We start from the raw sequence: 23,543 nt of genomic DNA, 5'->3' as shown, positions 1-23,543 counted from the left end.
AGGGTGAAATTCCCGCCACGTTTTTTTTTCTTCTTTTTTTGTTTTGTTCACGCGCGACATTGAGGGGTCTCTCCTAAGCTTTTACTCTGTGGCGGTGCCGGAGCAATGCCGGTCGGAGGCGCCGCCGCGTGATTTGGTTCGAATTAACGAGATTCAACTGTACATTGAATGCAAACGTTCTAGCCGCATTCCTCGACTGTCGCATATGCGTGGCGGCTCAGGTGCACATGTTTTACATATGTGCAGGCCTTGAAAACTGTTGCTTTGGTTATAGTGCAGTACCGCTTATAGTGCGGATATTCGCGACTCCGGCGACTTACGTTATAAGCGGTCTACACTGTATATGGACAGACTCATGGAGTTCAGCTGTGCTATAATATGGAACGCATTCCCACACAGCGTAAAGACTAGCCAAAACTTTGTACAATGCTTAATAAAGAACTTCTTTCATGAATGCTGACAGCGTCTTTCTATTTGTATCCTCTGTTGCCATAACATAGTCTTTTGTTTATCCTATATTTTCCCGGTAAAAATGCTTTATTGACGTGTGTTTAAGTTGCCTCGTACAATAAGTACGCTGTTCCTCTTATGACCATTTTGTTATTGGACCCCAAACTAGCCACCAAGGCTATGGGTCCAAACAGTATTGTGTATTGTGTGTATGCAATGAATCAAATAAAGATTTTTTTAAATGTCGAGAGTCACCGTGAGATGGATTTGGCTGAAATTGTTTTGTCTGTCATTCTATGCACTTTTTCCAAAGGGAACCGATACCAACTGGCTCAGCTCGCTACTGTTCTCAGCTTCCTGCTACTTCATCCTTCGGAAGATGCATAAAATGCAGCAACAAACAGTGCCCACTCACTGAGGTGCCTCTTCATGCGGGGGCAGCGGTACTTCTTGAACTGAGCCACTGCACTGCTCAACAGGGGCACCACCAGACCCTGCGGGGATTTAACAGAGCATTGACCACTCGCACACACAACACCAGAAGACACAGCCCTGTGCAGTTCCTACAAATGTTTTTTTTTTCTTTTTTTCTTTCGGAAAAGAAAGAACTGCTTTATGCAGATGCTAAAGGAAAATACTGAATCTATTTTTCAGAAACCTCACCTAGATTTCTTGGTGCAAAATTGTACACAGCTATTGCTTTGTAATGGCACCACAGAAAAAAAAAAGAGACGACATGGAAAGGTAAGCATTCTGACCACGAGTGCCATTATTTTTTCTTTTTATGCCTTTTGATGCAATTCAAGTGATGGACGACTGATCACACAATGCAAGCGTGTAGTTAAATGAAGGCATGCTTTTGCCATCTTTTTAATGACACAGTCAAGTGCCGAGTGCCTCTAAGTGACCTTGAAGGCCTGAAGGCCACAATTTGCAGAGACGCGAGTGTGAAAACCACATCACGTTTTGCTGAAATGTTCAGCAGAAGACAAAAGAAGGCCACATACCGAGTGGTCCACTTCTGTCTTTTCCCTGTACTGGAGCGCTTGGATTCCAAGGTCCTCCGTCTGTGGATCCAGTGCTTCATTCCTTCCTGCGAACGAATGAAAGGAGCCAAGTAAGACGTCAGTCATGACGAGGACAGGGACACTATGTTGTGAGTGCAAAGCTGTAATAGAAAACAACAAAACAAGCTACTCGATAGGGTTTGGTGTCTCAAAGCTGTACAAGTGTATGAAGTTAGGATTGTTAGTTCCAGTTCTATGTCATGCGAATCGGACAGAGGACAGGACAAAGCAAGGCGGACAACAAAGGTGCTGTTTCGTTCACCTCTGTCACATTTCATGTGCTGCTTGTATAAGCAGACCATGAAGCTCCCCAGCGAGCTATGAGCAATGCTCAACACCATCAAATACTGTATTTATTAGAATATAAGGTGAGTTTTCTTTTTTTTTTCCAGAATATAAAGCCTCAAATTCACCCTCCGCCATATACGCGAATGTTGCATTTAAATGTGGCTTCCCGGCAGCGTGAATTTCGCCGTGTAGTGTGGCTTCACGGCATGTGCGACTTTTGCTTTATAGTGTGGCTTACGGCAGCGCACGCTGCGATGCCATGAAGCCACACTATCAGACGACTTTCTTTTTCTGGGGGGGTCCTCCAACAGGCACCTTTGCCTTACAAGCGTGACCACTTTATAATCAAATAGATACGGTAGTTTGGCTCTTTTGAGGGTGTCCTGTTCTTTCAGCCCATGTCTCTCGCTTGCGAACCTGTCTTTCAGTGCGCTTCGAAAGCACAATCGCTTACTTCTTTCCACTGGACCTGATGCCATTGACAGAAGTTATTGAAAACACACCTGTCCATGTCACACAGCAAATTAGGGGCCCTCGTTTGACTGGACCGGGAAAGAAGTTGGGGGGTGGGGGAAGCTGGGCACGCAGCATCCTGGTGCACAGACATTTCGGCGGGAATGTGCCCAGTGAGCCCCCTTGGTTCCCCAGCTATGTCTCGGCAAATAAGCGCTTGCATCATCAACGTCAATTGTGCTTTGAAGACATGTCAACTGTAGTTATGTGGTCCCCTTTGCGTCACCTTCGCTCCTTTTGTGGTTGTGCATGCTCACCTGCCGATAGTGGCTCATCTAAATTCTGCTACAGGTGAGCAATAAACTCTGCCCTTAAATCGACCCTCCCCCGCTATATTTATTTACAGAAGTGTAAGTAACAAGTTACTTATATCTGTGCTTGAAAATGCAGCTAAAAATCATGCATTACTGTTGTTATAAATTTTACAATGTTTTGCAAACATACACTATTCAATGCTTCTTTTCTTACTGGAAGATTTGGTGACTGCAATCTATTAGGCACACAATATAGCTTCTCTTATTAACCTTTTATTGACGGCGCATTAAACCCTTTATTGACAGCACATATAAATAAGTACACAAGAAAATGTTTATTTTCTGTCTAAATCTGCAAAACACATTGAGAAAAAGAAATGCTTAACCTTGCACTCGGCCACGCAACGCTTGAAACAGCGAAGCTGGGTGATCGTAGCCCAGCATTTTCCGGAAGTGCTCGCGAACTTTTCATCTGATTACTCATGATGATGATAATTTCTCTTCGCGCGTCTTGGACTTACGGCCATCACTGCGCGTTGCATAGCGCAGCTTGGAACACCGACACCGCATTGCAATGGTGACAACACGTTCCAGCAGACCCGCTCCGTGAATGCCGTTTCTCTCTCTCTCTCTCACTCTCATTTTCTTTATCTCTCTCCCGAGCATAGCACGCAAAGCCTCTTCTTCACCTCGCAGAGCACGAGCGTGCGAACGCGCCAGCTGTGGATGAAGATGATGACGACGACGCTCGAATGCAATCATATGGTTCGCATAAATGTATGTTCTGCAAGTGTGGCTGTATAGCCTAGCGGTTACGACGCTCGCCTTGGGACCGTGGGTATGCAGGTTCGAATCCCGCCTCGACAGAAAGTTTATTACCTTTTATTAATTAATAGTTCCTTGATACGAACCACAAATCACAAATTACGGCTGGCTTATACAGCTTTGCTGTTAATAAGCATATACAATGAAAAGAAAAAATATTTTGCAGAAACATTTTCAGAAGTAGAGGGGAACACCAGGCAGGAAACATTATGTCGGCTTTACCCCAAGCCACCTACAGCTTCGTTTGGAATTTGTACGGACAGCTCTCATCATATGTGAACCATAGGTGCACATTTCATTTGCTTTACATCACGTGCTTGCCACCCCTGCAGCCAGAGATGTTGCATCGGTCTGTATTCTCAGACTGTGCTTTCAAACGAAAGCGAGTCACACGCCAAACTTCTCCTTTCTTGTTGAGTGTTCCTGCTCTAAACCAACAAATGACGCCTGCTGCCTGTCAGTCAGTGTCGATCAAAGACATTAAGCCAGAAACTCAGTGCTCAATACCGGAACTCAGCAACACAATAAAATTGTTTATGGTATGCTGCATGTAGGCAACACTCGTCAATAAAGGGGTACCCATTCACAGCAGCTTTCCTGGCATACTTTTTGTTTTTCGTGCTTGCTCCACTTGAAGTGCTGTTAAGGTGCTCATCTCTCAAACGTGCAGAATAGGTGGCATGATGCACTAAGTATAAAAGCACTTTCTCGGCCGTCTCTCGGCATGGTAACTGACCATGCGTGAAGCGTTTGAATGCAAGGGTAATCACCTACTGATCCCTACCCATGAAGGTAGGAGCATTGACACCGTCACCAAAGGTGGGGGGCGATGATGTCGCATGGCCTTTTGTCAGGTCTAAATGCCTACAGCAAAGGACCCACGACGACAAACACCTTGTGCGGTGCTTGTCGTCGCAACTTGCACAGAGATGGTGCCAATAAAATCATGAAATCAGCCAATAGCTGTTCGTCGGTCAAGCTGCTTGCGATGAAACTGCATGACAGTGGATGACAGTGGCGCACCGACGGGGGGGGATTCGGGGGTTGTAACCCCCCCCTGAGGCCGACTTAACCCCCCATTTTGTTTAACCCATTTTCTTCCCTTACGCATTTGAGCGCTGCAACTAAGATGTAAGACGCGCAATCGTCTGCACACTCGCAAAAAGCGCATTTTTTGACAATTTCCCGTGAAGAAATCGAAATTAGTGCTGTTTAGATGGTATTGGCAAACTGTCAACCCCCCCCTGGCAGAGATCCTGGGTGCGCTACTGCTGCATGATGACATTGCAAAGGAGAGAGCAAGCGATTTTTCACTGCTTTCGACACGAAATTGTAGATTCCCTGCTGCGTGTAGTGCAATAGTAATAGTAAATAGTAATCTTCACAGGGGGCTTATTAGGATATAGGCAACGTTTTCTTACTATGTTCAAAAAGTGTTTCAAGGCCCCTTCATAGGGTCAGGTACACACTTCACATAGTGTCAGAGAAAGTGTATTAGACACGGTGGCTGCAGTATGCGGACTGACAAAAAGGTGGCCTCTTGTGTGCCAAGCTCAGCTCTGTGAAATGATGGCTTGCACAACACGGTTGCTGCCTTTCAGACATCATAAGCGAACGCTATGTTAGTTTCTTGACATGAAAATGGGCCACACACATTTAATACATAAAACAGGCCGGGGTTTGCAAATGGTAAATAGCACCTATTGGCCCCTATCGTGCCTAAACTGAGGCTCTAAGTGTCTGTTTTAGGCGCCTAAAAGCAAGATTTTTAGTGCCTAAACATCTGGCCTCTACTGATAAATAATGAGTTTAACAAACACTAATTGGGCCAGGTAGCATGTTAGAGAAGGCAAGTTACTTGACATTTCCTAACCTACACAGTTTCCTTCTTTACAATGTGGTAGATGCTAACTCATTGTCAATTTAACTTCCCCGCATATTTACAATGTATATGCTGTGCATTTCAACTGACAATGACTCAGTATCTGCTACAGCCTTAAAGAACGCAAGTAGCTTCTAAAATGCCAAGTTTTGACTTGTTCATTGACTATATTCCTTTGTTGTCTACAGTGATAAAACAAAAACAACCAATCATTCATTTTTTACATTGACAAGATAGATGGCCTTCCAAGTGATCAGGCACATTATTCACTGTATTAAGTTCATCCCAACCAAGCTTCACTGTAGTTACTGTGCATGCAAGGGTCAAAAGCAGCTCTTTGCAGTGCTAGGCCTCAATGGGTACACAGGCCAGGTGCCGAAAGTCGAATGCTTCCTAAACTAGTCTCGTAATACGAGAAGTCGTCACAGTCACTTGACACAGCAAAAGTGCAATGCAAATGCAGAGGGAACACACACTTGCAGGGCCACTGTGCATTCACTGTATCCAATGTGCATTGCGAAGCATTATGACATTATGACCCAATTCTCTAAAATTCTCATACAAATGTTTGAAGAAATATTTGTACTGTTCTAATACATATTACATAATATGCAAAAGCAAGTAAGCAGGCTTTCCCACAGAGCTAGTTTTCCTTAACCAAGATGGCCACATTCCTGCTGGCAGCACTGTTAAAGCTGAGAAACATGTTTCGAAACTTGGGACGGTGCGGGGAACAGATCGGTGGAATGAATGATGTCAATCACCCGCATGCTGCTACTTCAATTACGATTCTAGCCGGAGGTCCACCATCTCGGTTGTGTCAAAGAAGGTGTGGGGAGAAGCTCACTTGCAAGTTTTGCAAATCATCTATTACTTGAGACATGTGGGTTAAATGTTGAGTGACAGTTGGCAAGCAAACAAAGCCTCAGCTTGGAGACAATATTTTAACGAGTATTTAACAGTTGAGTATTTCCCCTCATCGAAATGTTGGATCCAGCAGACTGAAGTTGCCCCTGTTTACCAACTAGTGATCAGTTCAAGCGTCCATCTTCCTGTGACCACTTTTGCCTTGCCTGGGTTTTTATATGAGTGGCTCAACTATGAGTGGATCATAGAGTGTCTATAAGCACAAATAACCTCACGCTGCCTGCAAGCATACACACCCTCCAACTCTAGGCTGCAGTGCACCCGCCTCCCCAAGGATTAGTGTGCATAAATTTGTGCAAAAAAAAATGGGAGGGGGGTGAAAGCAAGGAATAGCTACTCGATAAATTAACTTCAATATGATTAGTTATACGAGAGCGGGAGAGCAGTTAATTGCATTCACTTGGTTATGAGTGCCTTTCTAGTTAGGGCTTGTTCAACACTGAAACATATCTTGAATGCATCCACAATGACTGCACCGCAAGAACTCTAAGATCACCACTGCAAACATACCCTGTACTTTGGCCTGCCACGGCCTTTGACCGTAGAACTCGAGGGATTCTTCACCTTCAAGCATGTTGACGTCTGGAGGAGCTGTCACATCCTAGAGGAGGAAGACATTCATTGCAAGTCATGGGGTAACAATAACATTTGCAAAAAAACTTGTTGCTCTGCGTTTTTCTGTAATGTAGAAACATGATAACTAGAAGAGCAATGCAGTTTACAGTGCATTTAGAGTATGTTTTTCTCAAAATCGATGCTAAGCACAGAGTTTCGAGTGAATGGTTATTCTTTGTGCACTGACTGACTTCAATTCTGCAATTATTACAATGTGCACAACAGAGCCATTAGTTGCAGTCAATCATTGTATCGGCAGTTATAAAAAACAAATTCTGGTGTCTGCCATTAATATAACTCTTGGTCAGTAAAAATTATCGCTTTGTCTAGAATCCCACACATTTAATGAGCAGAGAGAGTTGTAGAGAGAGAGAGAGATTTTGGTTGTGAAGAGGAAGAGGCACTATTTTCTGCAGCCCTTTAGGGAGCACGACTCAGCACCTTGAGGAAGGGGCGGGGGATGTAAAGAAGAAAGAGAAGAGAGAAGGTCGAGGATAAAAAGCCCATATTATATATAAGTATATGCAAAAAAAATGGAACAAGGTGATACACAGGACGTGGTCCATCTCTGTTCACACTAAAAGTCAAGTTCCTCTCCAGCCAAGCAAATGCTTTGCCGAAGGCATTTATTTCTTGCGATGGCTCCATTTTGCTGTTGCTCTGAGGCATGTGCTGAGGCTGTTGCTCTGGGAATGCGTCTCGTCACACTTGCACCCTACAGCCCTCGCAAGAAAACTTTCTATTGATATGTCAACGCCACATCACAGGTCCATCCCTGTCCGATTACTTCCGCCACTCGTTCCCAACAAGCAGATGCCAAGTTCAATTGCCTTCTAATGAAACACTGCATGGAGGCTGCCAATCGAAGCTTTCTTATTATATAACTAGGTCGTATCGAACATGATATACCATCCATTACATCCAATATTCATTTTCAGTATATATTCAATGCACGTCGATATCAGCGAGAGACATTTTAGATATATACTTTGTTGTATCTGATAACTTGTTATTCAGTCAATGACCCCCTAGAGACAGCGAAAATGAAAGTGGGCAGCCCAAAAAAACAAATGCATGCCTTTTACTGCCTTAGTTCATTCATTCGCTTTTGTACAGCATTCCATTTGCATGCAATAATGTCTGCTTGAATTTCAGCTGAATGAATTCTGGGGTTTTTACGAGCCAAAACCACGATTTGATTATGAGGCATGCAGTAGTGAGGGGCTCCGGGTTAATTCTGACCACCAGGGGATCTTTAACGTGCCCCCAATGCACGGGACATGGGCGTTTTTGCATTTCACCCACATCGAAATTTGGCCGCCTTGGCCGCGATTCAATCCTGCGATGTCGTGCTTAGCAGCGCAACACCATAGCCGCTAAGCCACCGTGGTGGGTAATTTCAGCTAGGGGTCATGACATCAACGTAGACTGATGACAGCATCACCAGCGATCGTGTCAATTCAGAGCTCGTTCGCAGCACAATTTGTTCATTTTGAACACTTCAAGCACTTCGATTACTGAAATTCAAGCCGAAGCACATATCGAATAGCATAATATTCTTTTGCATATTCAAAAATATTGAATATTTGCACAAACCTAATATTTTACCTTATCAATGCAAATAAAACAGCTGTTAATTTGAGCATTATCCTGTGTGTGTGATTGTGTTCTTTTGTTTGCGTCCTGTTACAACCAGACATGGGCACCCTCACGGGGCCGAGCTCTCACAACGGCTTTCCTCACCCTCATGTGGTGAGGTGAGGGTCAGGTGAGGTTCGCCTTCGGGAAGAGTGGTGAGGGTGACGTGTTGGAGGGCGAACATTGTGAGGTGAAGGCATGGGAGGTGCGGTGACGAGGTGAGGTTAAATGAGGAAAAGGCGATTTACATTGTTGAAGTATAGAAAAGTCACTCAGCTCGTATGCCTAGTGGGTTTAAAGTGTAAAGTTTTGAAGTGCACTGGCAGGAAGACTCTCTAGCAAAGATGTACGTCGAAGCCCACTTTTAACTGACTAAAGTCATAAATGGCTACGCAAAACACAAAACCTAAGCAACACAAAGAAAAACAGCTAGATTTGCGGCGGGGACGGCAATACGATACCGGATACTTCGCACAAGTGCATAAAAAAATGATCAAGCACAGGAATACGCGACTCTGCTCTGCGACTGTGATTTCTCCCTCCCTTTCACGAATGCACACCTCCACTTTTACCAGAGTCTTTCGCGGAATACCGGTAGCGAAAGTCGGTGCCAGTGCATTCCAACTACCGGCACCACCCCCTTCACCCCCCCCCCCCCTTCCATGTATTTCCTCTGCTTGGCAGTGACTCTCTTGGAAGGGAAGGTGGGGAAGGATAGCTGCAAAGCGAGAAGCATGAGGGCACTTGCGATTACAGTCAACGACCGATTATCCGACGCCTGAATTTTTCGGACGTTAATTCGGACGCCTTCGCGGTACCGCCACATACCCCATAGAGTCAATATATAATAACGTCTGAAATTTCGGATGCAGAAAACCTTCGCCGCCCGACTCTCCGGACTTTTTGCCATGACCGCAGGTCCGAAATGGCATTAATCATAGCTACCACCGCCGCCATTTTGATTATCTCGCCTCCTCGAACCGGCACTCTCACACGCAGATCCGCTGGCAGCCGTAGCCACTACTGCAGCAACGCTAGGCCTAGCTACTTCGACGTTCACGACCAAGCTTCTGCGTGATTTTTTGGACCTTTTCGCAGCCCCTAGTGAGTCCTAAAATCAGACGTTGACTGTACAGTGCATACCATGTAAGCGTTCCCTTTCTCACTTCCGGCCAAGGTGAAACAAGGCGCACTGTGGGCTGCGTTGTTGCGAGAGGCGAGCAAGTTCGATGCTGTCATAGTTTCTCCAGTTTAGTAGGTTTAGTCAGCACAGTTACCATTCCCGTTCTGCATTCATTCGAACCCTTCCCTGTTTTGCATGCGCGCGCGTCTTCGTGCGGAAGCAGTGGTGGCTGCCCTTCGGCGTGACTTCACACCATGGCACTGCTCATTGGCTGGCCGTGCTGCTAAACTATGCTTGTGGCACTGCCTATGATGAGTGGTACTACTGCTGCCTCTGTGGAGCGACCGGCCATTCCAAATTCTCAGTGTGGACTCCAGCGCGACCTTCGAGAAGAACGAGGTGAAGCGGACTTTCAGCATTGCTCTCATGAATCGTAGTTCGATTGAACGTCGCCAATTTAGCTTTCGCGTGCACAATTTGTGCCTTGACGGACGGAAAATGCAAATAGCAGGGAGCATGATGCCGAGCAGCTAGCCTCGGCAAACCAGCCTCCTGTGATGGCGTCCCACGACATTCTCGCTAGAGCCAATCTGTGTAATGAGTCTTCAGGAGTAGGTCTGATACCTCGTAAAAGCATTACAACGAGCTGGACCTCCTGTGGTTCTATAGAAAATCGTGAATAAGTGGCATTAAATATAGTCAAGCTTCTTTGCACACAATTCCAACAGGGAATACTTTTGTTTACGAGGCAAGCCTTCTTTAGTACAGTGCTAGAAAGAAATTTCTGTGATCTATCCAGCACTGCCAAAAATGAAAATGCACCACAGTAACAAAACTGTGTGCACACCGCATAAAAGCAAACATGTGCAAACAAATAAGAATTTGCATATTCTTTAAAGATCCCATTTGGACATTTTACCTTTAGGTGAAATAAATCCAGCACTGCCAAGGTTGAAGGTCATACTTATTTGGTTCTTACAAGACATCATGATGAACCAGAAATAAGGAAATTTCTTGTATATTAACGGTTCTCCTGCACACTCTTTTGTAAATCATTAGCATTTGTAATCCCCCTGCATTCCCTATAAGCCTGGTATGAAGGTATTTTTGTCATTGATATGTTTGATTCAAGAGGTAGTCTGAGTTCATGAGATCTGTGGGTCAATAAGACCTTTCTCGGTCTGGTTGAGTAAGTTCAAGTGAGACCAGCTGAGTAGAATTTATGCCAGTCTGAGTCCGAGTGAGCCTAGCTGATTATAGTTCTGGAGAGTGTGAGCCCGAGTGATCCCAGCTGAGCAGTGAGTCTTAGTCCGAGTGAGCTCTAAGCAAAAAATATAATTTGTGAGCGAGTCTTAATGAGCTCCGTTTATACAGTGCAGTCCACTTATAACGATACCACATATAACGATATATCGGTTATAACAATGAGTCGACTTAACAGTATCAACTTATGCATTAGGGCTATGAGAAAAAAAAAAACATAGATAACGATCAGTTATTAACCGCATATCGGATATAACGATCGAAATTTTGCTTCTGGGTGGCGTTTCTTATGCAGAATAATTGTGAAATTTGCATTCCTGAGTTGCCGTTAGCCAATACGGGGTAAAAAGTTTGCCTACGCGAGTTCGTATCTGCCGCCATTACCGTGCGGCGCATCCCGCTCGCGCGCCAATTGCGAAAGCCACGGAGTGCATCGCAAGTTGGCGCAGCGTGCACAAGATGGCGCTAGCTGCCTCGCGTCCCCGGTGGTCCGTGCGAGCGTACATAGAACAGGAGGTGAGCGGAAGAAAAAAAAACAACATAAGCTGTCTCTCTCTCAGCAAGCGCAGAAATGCAGCGCGGAAGTGGAGTGGGAGGTGCACCGACAAAGCGCAAAGCTGCGTCTTTCGAGAAGAAACTAGCAAATCTTGCGAGACTCGAAGAAGAACGAGCTCGCGCAGTCCATGATATCGACGATTATGAAAACCGGGAGCACCACGATCATGATGGGTTAGCAGTGGCCATGCTGATCAACGGAAAAGGCGCACTTTGTGCACCAGGACGAAACCCCCCTGGGCGAAACCAACACGGTGGAAGCCGCTGACATTACCGAACTCTAGGGAGCACGTCGCTACCGACGATGAAATAGGTGGTGCTTCAATGGAGGAGTTTCTGAGTGCAGATAGCGCGGCGTCGTTCTGCGAAGAGATCTCCGACGGTGCGATCGTTGTGCCGACAGACGGCGGTGTTGTGCGACGGAGGCAACGACAGCAGTGGCAGTGACGACGATATTGACAATGGCCCGTCTTTGACACCGACCCCTATGTTCAACCAAAGTGCAATGTCGTCGATTGAGTCGCTCATTGATATAAAGCACGCTAAATTATAGCCGCCAGTGTTCGCGCAGCAGCTGGACGCAATGCACACGGCATTGTGAATCCGAAACTTCTGCGAAAGCAAGTGCAGATTTCTATTTCAGCAGGCCGAACGATTGAGGCGCTATTTAGGATTATAAATATTTATTCTTCACAGCCTACTTTCTACAACGGCGATATCTGACTATCTTATCGCAAGTGTGAAATTTAGTTTCGAGACTATAAAGGTATATTCGGCAGTTTTTGTGCGTTCTTTTTTTTTTTTTACGGCAGTCCAGATATAGCGATGATCGGCTATAATGATGGGATTTTTCGTATTTCTTGGTATCGTTATAAGTGGACTGCACTAAATAGCTGACCCACGGTCAAACAGTGTGACACGCTTTCACAATAGGAATGGCGCTAGACCATCAGTACTGTAAACAAAGCTCGCTGGTAAAGTGAATGGTTTAGTTGAAATTGTAGAAAACAGAAGGTAAAAGAAAGATGGCAGCCCTCTCAGCCTGAGGGAGGGTAGGTAAAGCTTTTTGTGCTGAGGCATGGGTTCTCAAAGTGGGTTCCGCGGAACCCTGGGGTTCCGCAGGCCCCTGCTCGAGGTTCCGCGAGCCACTGATAAATTTTCCGTGGTCGCGCGCTCACCAAGTGGCTAAAACGGCGAAAAAAAGGTGCGCTCGATCAACAGAACCACCATTACGCATGCCCGAGTGTCAAAAAAGGCACATCAGAGTGCGTAACGGCAACGCGCGAACTGCGCAATAAATTCGCAAGCAGCTTGTAGCCACCCAACCTCCGAAAACGGGCAGTGCACCTAAACTTTCGCACTTAAATCTCGGAGGCCGTAATTTACCAACATGCACATCTCTCCCGTTTGTAGATAACGTAGGCGCCGATTGCGTGCGCACTGACGTATACGTTGGAGGAATAAAAAAAAAATAAAGAAAAAAATGCGCGGAGCATCGCAAATACGCGCCGCAGAAGAGTAAGAACGGCGCTACCGTCCAACCGAAACGAAGCGGCGCAGTCCACATCGCCATGGTCCTCAGCGGTAATCGTGCGCGGCACGTGATTGACAGCAACACCGGAGCGCTTCGTGGCAAATTGTGCCCTTACAAACTTTATTCTTGCGTTTATCGCCGTGGAAAACACCGCGTTGGTGGCATGCCGCGTGCCTTCGTAAGTGCGTAGCTGCCATCCATGATCGCGTCGATAACCACCGCAGTTTCGTCCGCAGCGGTTGCGGCAAACAGTAGTTTCGTTTTCACTCGGTGCGCGCGTCGGCTGCGTGCCTTCTCAACTGCGTAGTCGCGAACCATGGTAGCGTCGATAGCGACCGCGGTTTCGTCCGCACTTCTTGCAACGAACGGTAGTTTCGTTTTGACTTGGTGCGTGCGTCGGCCGCCTGCCTTCTGAATCCGCAAAGTCGCTGTCCATGATCGCGTCGATAGCGGCCGCGGTTGCGGCAAGCAGTAGTTTGCTTTGGCTCAGTGCAAAGCTGTCGAAGTTTAAGAGCACCGGCTACATCGCGATGGACGGACAATTTGTTGGCGAGCAGCTGACTGGCGAAAAAATCATCGGGATTTACGCGCGCGAGGCCTTCGCCGCTGCTAGCGCAATCAGTCAAGAGACGAGAATTTCAACTTCCGCACTGGTCTTGTGATAAATATAAACAGGATTTGTTGATTCATTGAGTAAATAAAAGCGTGTTGACGTAGTTAAGCATTTGTTTATTGTTTTCTTGATACCCTCGAAAATTCGACATTCGGTTAATTAGGCAATTTTAATTCGGTTAATTCAGGGGGGGGGGGGGGGGAGGGGGTTCCTTGGCGCTTCATGGAGCATAGCAGGGTTCCCTGGAACGAACATGCTTGAGAACCCCTGTGCTGAGGGATAGCGTGAGGGAAGGCTGTCAAATTTTTCAATGTGAGGGTGAGGTAAGGAAAACAAGAAATGAGGGCACTCGCCCAACTCTGGTTACAACTACGCAGTGCAATGGCACATCCATGAACCTTAGCAGGCATTGTCCAGACGAACAGCGCGCACCTTGCACAGCCGGGCCGCTTGCTCCTTGCGTGCCAGGGCGTGGTTGGCTGCCTGCTGGTAGTAGAAGCCCGGGTGCTGTGTCTGGATTGCAGTTAGGCCGAAGCTCACCGCTTCCTCAAACAGGTCACCAAAGTGGCTGAACCTGGGCACCACAAGACACCGCCCACTGGAAACACTGAGATTGCCAGGTGTTCAATGGAGCCATCTTCAGAACTATCATTGGCCGAGCTTAAGAGACATTGAAAGAGCACAAAAAAAGAAAAGAAAAAGGACACTGACAAGACAAGGACCAGCACAGGCACTCTACTAACAAGTAATGTAGAGTAAACCATCCTTATAATGAAGACGCTTTGCTTGAATTATCACTTTATTCGAAGCTTCTCCTATTCCAGAGCCCCAAAACCCCCGTATGCATTTTTAGCCGGATTACTCCAAGCATACTGATAAGCTGCTCCGCTTAGAGTAAACTGCCAAGGGGCGTGTACGCAACAACGCAATTCTGCTGCACCAAGAGGAAGACGCGGATAAGCCCCGGGCCTCCTCACCTGCCCTCACTCACTGGCTCGGGCAGCAAGATAAAAGAATGTTGCTACCTTTAGTTTTGCTCAGGGGGCTTACTCCCACCAACGAGCGAACGAATCTCTCCATAGGCACACCCTTTTCCTCCATGCTGCGCCGAGGCACTGTTCAAGTAGCGTGCAACGGAACAGACAAACGTTACTCTGCACCACCTTCCGTGAGCTTGGTGTGCCTAAAGTCACCTGAACCAAGACCCCATTGGCGCTCTCCAACAGCTTGCGAAAAGGAGCCAATCACGACTAAGAAATTCAATACTGATTGGGCTCGATCGTGATCGAAAATGTGCCACGTGACATTTGTATTAGACTGGCACAGAGCTGTGCAATTTCAGCTCTACTTTTCCAGCTTTTATGGAGTAGTTGCTTTTATCGAATTACCACTTAAATCCAATCTTTTCACCGTCCTGTTCACTTGGTTATAACGAGGGTTTACTCTATTTCAAGAGGTAAAACAACAGATGGTTGTCCGGATACGTGTGGAAAGAATTGCCACCAGGGATTAAAATACAACAAAGCTAAGCCAGTTCTTTATCAGAACTAAGGACCTTGTATTTACGCCTTTCAAGAAATGACATTTGAAAGCAGGCAGAACTGATGTACTTTCTTCCTGACGTACATAAGTTGCAAATGAGTGCCTTTGCTGTTGCCCGTCTTATCTTGTTGGGTTGTTTTTTTTTTTTTTAATTTAGCAGTCTTCTAAACCTTTCTGAACCACAGGAAGTGAAGAAAAGTGTAACCAAATTTCCCAGCGATTTCTAGGAACGTGGCTTCGTGATGACTGTACTTGTCGATGGCAGAGAAAGGGTTCATTTATCCCATAATGGCCAAGGTGCCTGGTTTCTTAAGAAAGAAGGACACAGGCTTGACAGTAAAAGAAAAAGTCATCCTAGTACGTTGACTGAACCTGGCTCTCCAACAGCTCAGTTAACCAAGAGGTTAGGAGAGCAGAGTGCAAGGGTGAGTTCTCAATTACTCCATTTTTTTCCCTTTCCACCTTATTGCTGCAACTCAAGTGTCATGACAGAGATGGAGGAAATCTGGGGTTTGGTTTTGAATTTAGGTGAGGTGCTTTCTAATACTAGTACTAATTAAGAAAACTACAAAGTGCTAACATCTGTGCAAAAGCAGTACAAGCTTCAGCTGTTGCCCCAACTGTAAGCTCTGAACTGCACTGAACGGTAGTAAGCCCAAATCTGACAAACTCTGTGCTTCAAATGCTACTGCTTAGCAGCACATGTGTCAGTGAGAAGCAGTGCAAGGGGGCATACGCACTGCTTGGACAGCCAGGCACTGTGCTCGAAGGCAAGTCGGGGGTTGCCGATGCGGTCCTTGAAGATGTCCACGTGCCGTCGAAACTGGTGGATGGCATCCAGCGGAATGTTCTGCATGAACGCCAGCTGGCACAACTGCACGAGAGGCAAGGCACAAGGTGACCATCACAGGTCTTTGTGTGAATGCAGCTTGTAACACACAGCAGCTCAACAGTTCATTGTAAACCAGAGATGAAGAATACATTCTGTAATGCGAAGAAGTTTTCAGCACAGAAGCCCGACTAGTCGCCGCAACTAGCCCCTCAATGAACAAAAGTAGTGCTATATATTTTGAAGTCTGCCACCCAAATGCCGGCCTCTCGACCATTCTTCCTTCTTCGCGCCTCGAGCTGTGCACGACAGATGCCGACCAAGGAGTACAGAAATACCTCTGTAACTTTTGGTTATAGCCAAGTTGCAATAATTTTTTAGCACCCCTCGTACAATCCAACCGGAGCCAACACATCTCCTAGATGATTTAGTCTAGAAGGCACTGGCAACTCATAAACGAAGTTCTATCCCTCTTCTGGCTTGCCACAGCAGTCAAGTTTGCACACTAAAGTGCATGCGGAGTCTAAAAAATCAAACGATATGCTGCAAGCCATCTCAAATATTGGTTGTCATTAATGATTAGACCCAATCTCTATGAGGTGAGTGGTGGTGCTGAAAATATGATTGCATAGCTTGACATATTCAAATACAGTAAAAGCTCGATGATACGAATCTCACGGGGTCACGAAAAATATTCGTATTAGCCGAAATTCGTATCATCGAAACACAATTAAAACTACTGTCGAATTTCGATAATTCGAACTCGAAGGGGCCCGAAAATTTGTTCGAATTAAAAGGACGTATTTTTGAAGTATTCGTGCCCCATAGCACGATGCACGAACGGTGCGAGTCATGAAATATCGCGGCGCGCAAGCGCATAGCAAGCGCGGGCCACGAAACTGCCCACGCCGGCTAACGGTCATAACGACAGAAAACGAAGCTTCAGGGAGCGAGCGGGCGGCGCCGGCACACGGGTGCGCGCGGAGACCGTCGAAGGTGAGGGAGGAGGGCGGCAGGGAAGCGGATTTGGCCGCGTCAACTCCGCCGCTTCGGTGGCTCCCCTCGCCCTCCCTCTCAACTCTCTCGTAGCTCTCTCACCTTCGACTCCGTGCGCACCCGCCACCGTGCTGGCGCCAGCTTATTTTAGCCGCCCCCTGAAGTTTCGTTTTCTGCCGTTATCGGGAAGTGAGCGTTTGCGGGCGTGGCAGTTTCGTTGGCCCGACTGTGCCTCCGCCGCTGCTTCCCTCTGCGCTGCTGCCGCAGCGTGCAAGGTCAACATGTGACTAGAAAATAGAGGAGAAGGGTTCACTGCCATTTTATCCGCGTGGCTGAGACGTCGGCACTAGTGTGTGCTAGAATACGGTTGTCTAGAACACTCTAGTCGGCACGTACACGCTTGTTCCGGTGCGATGCAGAAACGGCGACCTTGCAATTTGAGAGAGGGGGAAATTTCCGCCGCGGGTCCTTTTTTTTCTTTTTTTTTTTCCGTTCCTTCGCGCGCGGCATTGAGGGGTCTCTCCTGAGCTTTTGCTCTATGGCGGTGTCGGAGCAATGCCGGTCGGAGGCGCCGCCGCGTTATTTGGCGCGCTGCTAAGAGCATTGTCGGTACGCGGTTTGTTCGAAATAAGCGTGTTCAAATTAACGAGATTGAACTGTAGCTAAATTAAAGAGTCAGAGGTGAACTCACTCAGGCACATGTATGTAAAAAGCATTTATTTCTTGAAGCGCCACCGCTTCAAACTCTTCGCGCCCAGTCGCGGAGTCCGCGCTGTCTGGCGCCGCGCCTCCGCACCAAAAGAGAAGGAGAGAAAGCGCGTGACTGGAGCTGTTCTCTTTCGCAGCCATCGGTGGGGCGGCGTTTATTCGTATCAACCGACGCAGGCTGAAAATCGATTCGTAACAACCGTTCTCTAGCACGTTGCAAAGTAATGGGGCTCGGCCGGGACCACAGAAAAATTCGTATCCTCCGGAAATTCGTATTAGCCGTGATCGTATCATCGAGCTTTTACTGTATTTGTTTTCAAAAAAAAATCTGCCAGCAACTGCTTTGACAACATTATAAAGCAGACTTGTATATAATGAATTACATATATTCAGTCACTAGTAATCAATCACGTTTATCGTAGTTTTGTAATGGATCAATTACTCTTTCCCAGTAACCAATTACTTGTAATCAGTTTAATTCATTTACTATACAAGCTGCAACAGGCAACGCAGTTTTGAGCACTTGAAATTCCTGGGAACTTGTACATACCTATGGCTATGTCATGTGGTGTACGTTAAAATGACGATGGCATTTGTACTCCGACAAAGAAACATTGAAACATGACTAACCACTAAGCACAGCACAGCATCCCAGTGCTTTAACCACTAGGCCACGATCGCACGCATACTTCTCTTGTATACCCGCAGTCGTGCTACACAGCAGCCTCACGGATGCTGCCCATGCTCAGACAGGTACACCTGGGTGCACAGTATTTGTTTCATCTTCAGGTAGGTAGGCAGTTTCCTGTATCACCTTATTTAAAAAAAGAAAATAATGTGTGACTGATGGTGGAATCGAACCACTGCCATAGAGCACAGCACAGCATCCCAGTGCTTTAACCACTAGGCCACGATCGCACGCATACTTCTCTCGTATACCCACAGTCGTGCTACACAGCAGCCTCACGGATGCTGCCCATGCTCAGACAGGTACACCTGGGTGCACAGTATTTGTTTCATCTTCAGGTAGGTAGGCAGTTTCCTGTATCACCTTATTTAAAAAAGAAAATAATGTGTGACTGATGGTGGAATCGAACCACTGCCATAGAGCACAGCACAGCATCCCAGTGCTTTTACCACTAGGCCACGATCGCACGCATACTTCTCTCGTATACCCGCAGCCGTGCTACACAGCAGCCTCACGGATGCTGCCCATGCTCAGACAGGTACACCTGGGTGCACAGTATTTGTTTCATCTTCAGGTAGGTAGGCAGTTTCCTGTATCACCTTATTTAAAAAAAGAAAATAATGTGTGACTGATGGTGGAATCGAACCACTGCCATAGAGCACAGCACAGCATCCCAGTGCTTTAACCATTAGGCCACGATCGCACGCATACTTCTCTCGTATACCCGCAGTCGTGCTACACAGCAGACTCACGGATGCTGCCCATGCTCAGACAGGTACACCTGGTGCACAGTATTTGTTTCATACTTCAGGAGGTAGGCAGTTTCCTGTTCACCTTATTTAAAAAAAGAAAATAATGTGTGACTGAATCGAACCACTGCCATAAAGCACAGCACAGCATCATGTTTTAATGTTTCTTCGTCGGAGTACAAATGCCGTCGTCATTTTAACGTACACCACATGACATAGCCATTGGTTAGCAGTGGCCATACTGATCAACGGAAAAGGCGCACATTGTGCGCCAGGACTTCATGAAACCTAAGTTAGTCATGTTTCAATGTTTCTTTGGGAGTACAAATGCCGTTTTTTAACGTCCCACATGGCAGCCATAGAGAACAAGTGTGTAATGCGTAGTTGTTGATGACGTCACAATCCTCGTTTCTCTCGCTTACGCTGACCCACTACTCATGTAGAATCCAATTATCCTCATGTCGTAAGCTTGCGTCAAACGGCCAGTGTAGATATCATGCCTCTGCTGCCATACAATCATCTTCGACGTGCTCGTTGTCGTGCCGCTGTCGTCACACACGTACGCTCGCGACCCACACACACAACTACTCAGTTTACGCTACCATGTTGGTTCATCTGGTAATGGTTTACGGAACCCCAAAAAATGCTGGATAGCCAGGTACCTGCAGTATGCTTTGCATAACATCGATTCCCACAGAGCATACTCAAGCAATTAGATACTCATGTACACCAAACAAATCGCCTCATTGCACGCATCACAAATCGGCATCACAGCATGAAAGAAAACAACCTGATTCGTCTGGTAACAACCTACGCCCTGAGCAGGATTACCTATGTCGCCCTGTACCTTTGCCTCAGTGCGACTGACAAGCTCAAACTCAACACCATGATCAAGAGGGCCCTATAAGCAAGCCCTACATCTTCCCATTTCCACCTCTAACGAGAAACTTGATGCCCTCGGCATTCACAACACCATAGACGAGCTTACTGAAGCTCAGCGTATTATCCAATACGAACGACTCGCCAACTCCACCACGGGCAGGCACATTCTGCGCACCCTAGGCATAACCTACGCCACCCAATTCGGACCAAAAGTACCCGTCCCTCCGAACATTCGCGCTCAGTTAGTTATCCGCCCATACCTTGTAATATGCACCCAGAACACAATCAGGAGCGACGTGCAGACAGAGCTAAACAGCTACAAAAGCGCTACAGACCAAGTCGCAGACGTAGCCTACGTGGACACCGCGGAATACCCCCCCCATAACGCCATGCCGGTCGCCGTAGTCGCGGGCTCGCTGGTACCGCCTCGCTGTGGCCACATCAATACTCACCACTCAACCCGAAGAAGGAGAGGAAACTGCCATCGCTTTGGCCTACGCCTCTAACAATGCACACTGCATCATCAGCAATTCAAAAACGGCCATTCGCAACTACACAAGAGGACTCATAGCACCCCCAAGCACAGAAAATACTCTCCGGCACTCCCCCCTCAAGACAACGTCGCGTACGGATCATCTGGGCCCCTGGTCACTCAGGTCTGCTTGGAAACGCAGCCGCCCACGATGCCGCCAGAGCTCTCTCACACACCAGGCGCATCATCCGTCTCCTGCGTCTTTGATCCTGACGAGCCCTCTGTTCCGCATCGCGGTCACGCGCGCGACCGAATGGTCACATTTAGAGAAATCCTCCTCCACTACTGCAGAGAGTGATTAAGCTGCCCACCAGCACACAAAACACTGAATAAATCACAATCCACCACTTGGCGACTATACTTCAGACGCAAACTTTCCCAAACCCCGTGCTATACCAACGCATTTACCACGATGCATACTCCCCACTCTGCAAAGCCTGCTAGGCCCACGCTGACCTCGATCACATCATCTCGGCATGCCTGAAAGCTTCACCAACTAACACCCACCGCACTAACACTACATGCATCATAACTACGGCCGAGCAGTGGGAGACTTTGCTGCTCAGCTTGGACCCAGAAGAGCAGCTCTGGGCCGTCCGGATGGCTGAAGACGCCGCCAGAAAGCAAGGACTGACTGCTGTCTGAGGAAGGTGGAGGACTGGGGGTTAGTCTCCCAACCCCCGCCGCCCCAGACCCCATCATGGACACCCCCCCCAATAAAGGTTTATTCTCTCTCTCCAATTTTTGTTTCTTGAGATAACTGAATGAAATTTTCAGGGTAGGTTTATAGCACGAACACTTCAATAACTACAAAGTTACGTGGAGCTACTGCATGTTGTTATGAATTTACAGGAGCATATCAAAATATTTTCACATGGGTGCCTTAGATAAGACCTGGAGAATTTATGGCTCGGTGAAATTCATTATTATGATCCCTGGATTCAACCTCCAAATTTCTTAGTAGAAAAATTTTTGCGCAGCATTGAATTTAGTGTCGTGGATTAGACTTGCATTTGTGAAATTTTAATTGTTTATCACAATTTGCTGACACACAAAATCTGAGGGCTTGTCTTGTACTCAGAAATTTATTTACATACAGAATAAAAAAATCTGATAGAGATCCGATAAACTGTTCTCAGATATTGCTGGACACGAGCAGTCACACCAGGGAGAAAATTCATTTTCAGATAAACGGCCCTTGAAAGTTGGGTGCACATTTCCATACCTCGAATGGCCGCGCAGAATAGGTAGTGTCCGAACATTTTTTTCTTCTACTGCCGTCGTTTTTTGGCCTAGTCCATGCACAGGTTGCGATTGCGGAAGTTGATGTGCTCAGCTCTCCAGGTACACTTTCAACAATGCTTTCTTGTACCAATGGTGCAGTACGTGTGTGTCTGACAGTTTCGACGCAATCATTATCTTTTACCAATAGAACAGAAGCTATGTCACCGGCAGCACTGACGTAGTAGTTGTTGGTGGTCGAGATATCCTTAATCAGCTTTGCCATGAGGACAAACTTTATAAAACGCTTCCGCGCACCAAACAAATGACCGAAAGCATGTAGCTTTCTTCCATGCATCGTGTCCGATCACGCAATGATCTGGCAGGCTACATGAAACTATTCAAGGCACGGCAAGAGATTGTAAAGATGGTGAATACTCAAGAAAGTGCGGTAAGCGATCGCAAAGACAGCTAAATGTGATGCGAAGCACACAAAGACAGGCAGTAACAAAGCAAGAAAACAGCCACAGCAGACGATTCATGGGGCGAGAGCCAGAGGAGGCTACCGCGTCATTGCACGCAGCCGCCAGAAGCCGCTGTGTTTCCCCCGCTTGCTCGGGGAGCGTCGGCTTCATCCAATCGCAGCTTCGCATCCGAGACAGAGGCACGGGAGAGACGAAAGCCCCCGTGAGCCCAGACAATCACACGCGAATCATGCTTCGACCACGATGCGACCAAAGGCGGCAAAAACGAAAGCGCAGGAATTCCCAAACAAAACAAGACCAAGATGGTGCTGGTTAGTTAGACAGCGCGAGAATGGCACTCGCTCATATTTCGCGTTATTCCAGCGCTGGCTTGTCACTGCTGTGGCTCATTATACGAGGCCTGCTAGAAAAGTATCCGACCTTTGGCCGAAGAAAAAAAACTAGCATAACTAGAGCGTTGGAAACCTAATCACCCTCAAAGTAGTCTCCTTGGGACTCCACACACTTCTCCTAGCGGTGCTGCCATTGTTGGAAGCATTCCGAGAAGGCCTCTTTCAGAATGGAGTTTAGCTCAGCTGTTGTTGCAGCCATAATGTCCTCTCTTGTCTGAAATCGCGCTCCTTTCAATGGCTTCTTGAATTTGGGAACCAGCCAGAAGTCGCAGGGGGTCATATCAGGAGAGTAAGGAGCCTCTTGAACTACAGGAGTCTGATTTTTCGCCAAAAAAGTCTGAATCAAGTGCGAGGAATGTGCCGGAGCACTGTCGTGATGGATGCGTCAATTTCCTGTTGACCACAACTCCGGTCTCTTGCGCCGCACAGCATCATGTAGATGACGGAGGACATCCCTGTAGTACTCTTTGGTGATTGTTTGACCCTGTGGTGGGTACTCGTGGTGTACCACACCGCGGGAGTCAAAGAAAGCAGTCAGCCTCACTTTGACGTTGCTGCACACTTGGCGGGCCTTCCTTGGTCTTGGTGACGTGGAATGCTTCCATTGTGACGACTTGGGATTAGGTTTGCGGGTCGTACCCGTACACCCAAGACTCGTCACCAGTGATTTTGATGTTCATGAAGTCGGGGTCACTGTTTGTGGAATCCAGCATGCCCTGTAAGACTTCAACACGAAGTTGCTTTTGCTCCACCATGAGCAGCTTTGGCACGAATTTCGCCGCAACTCTCTTCATGACCAAATCTTCGGTCATAATGAAATGTGCAGAAAAAATTCTGATGCCCACCTGTTTCGCAATTTCTCGGATAGTCACACGACGGTCCCGCATCACCACAGCATTCACTTCGGCAATGACCTGGTCATTTCAGCATGTTGATGGCCAAATGGAGCGTGGCTCGCTCTCCACTAATGTG

The 23,543-nt window shown here is 47.1% G+C and overlaps 1 protein-coding gene across 1 annotated transcript in view; it reads right to left on the bottom strand.

Annotated features, from left to right (window-relative positions):
• Positions 1–23,543, bottom strand: part of LOC119444441 (trafficking protein particle complex subunit 11-like) — a 141,415-nt gene that overhangs the window by 90,194 nt on the left and 27,678 nt on the right. The window contains exons 5-9 of the mRNA XM_049664594.1: positions 15,830–15,985; positions 13,980–14,121; positions 6,717–6,807; positions 1,458–1,543; positions 866–944 (exon numbers count right to left, since the gene is read on the bottom strand). Of these exons, the coding sequence (XP_049520551.1) occupies positions 866–944; positions 1,458–1,543; positions 6,717–6,807; positions 13,980–14,121; positions 15,830–15,985 (554 nt within the window). The remainder of the gene's footprint in view (positions 1–865; positions 945–1,457; positions 1,544–6,716; positions 6,808–13,979; positions 14,122–15,829; positions 15,986–23,543) is intronic.

This window comes from Dermacentor silvarum, chromosome 3 (genome assembly GCF_013339745.2).
Source record: "Dermacentor silvarum isolate Dsil-2018 chromosome 3, BIME_Dsil_1.4, whole genome shotgun sequence".
Lineage (NCBI taxonomy): Eukaryota > Metazoa > Arthropoda > Arachnida > Ixodida > Ixodidae > Dermacentor > Dermacentor silvarum.
This window is presented reverse-complemented; position numbering and strand designations above follow the sequence as displayed.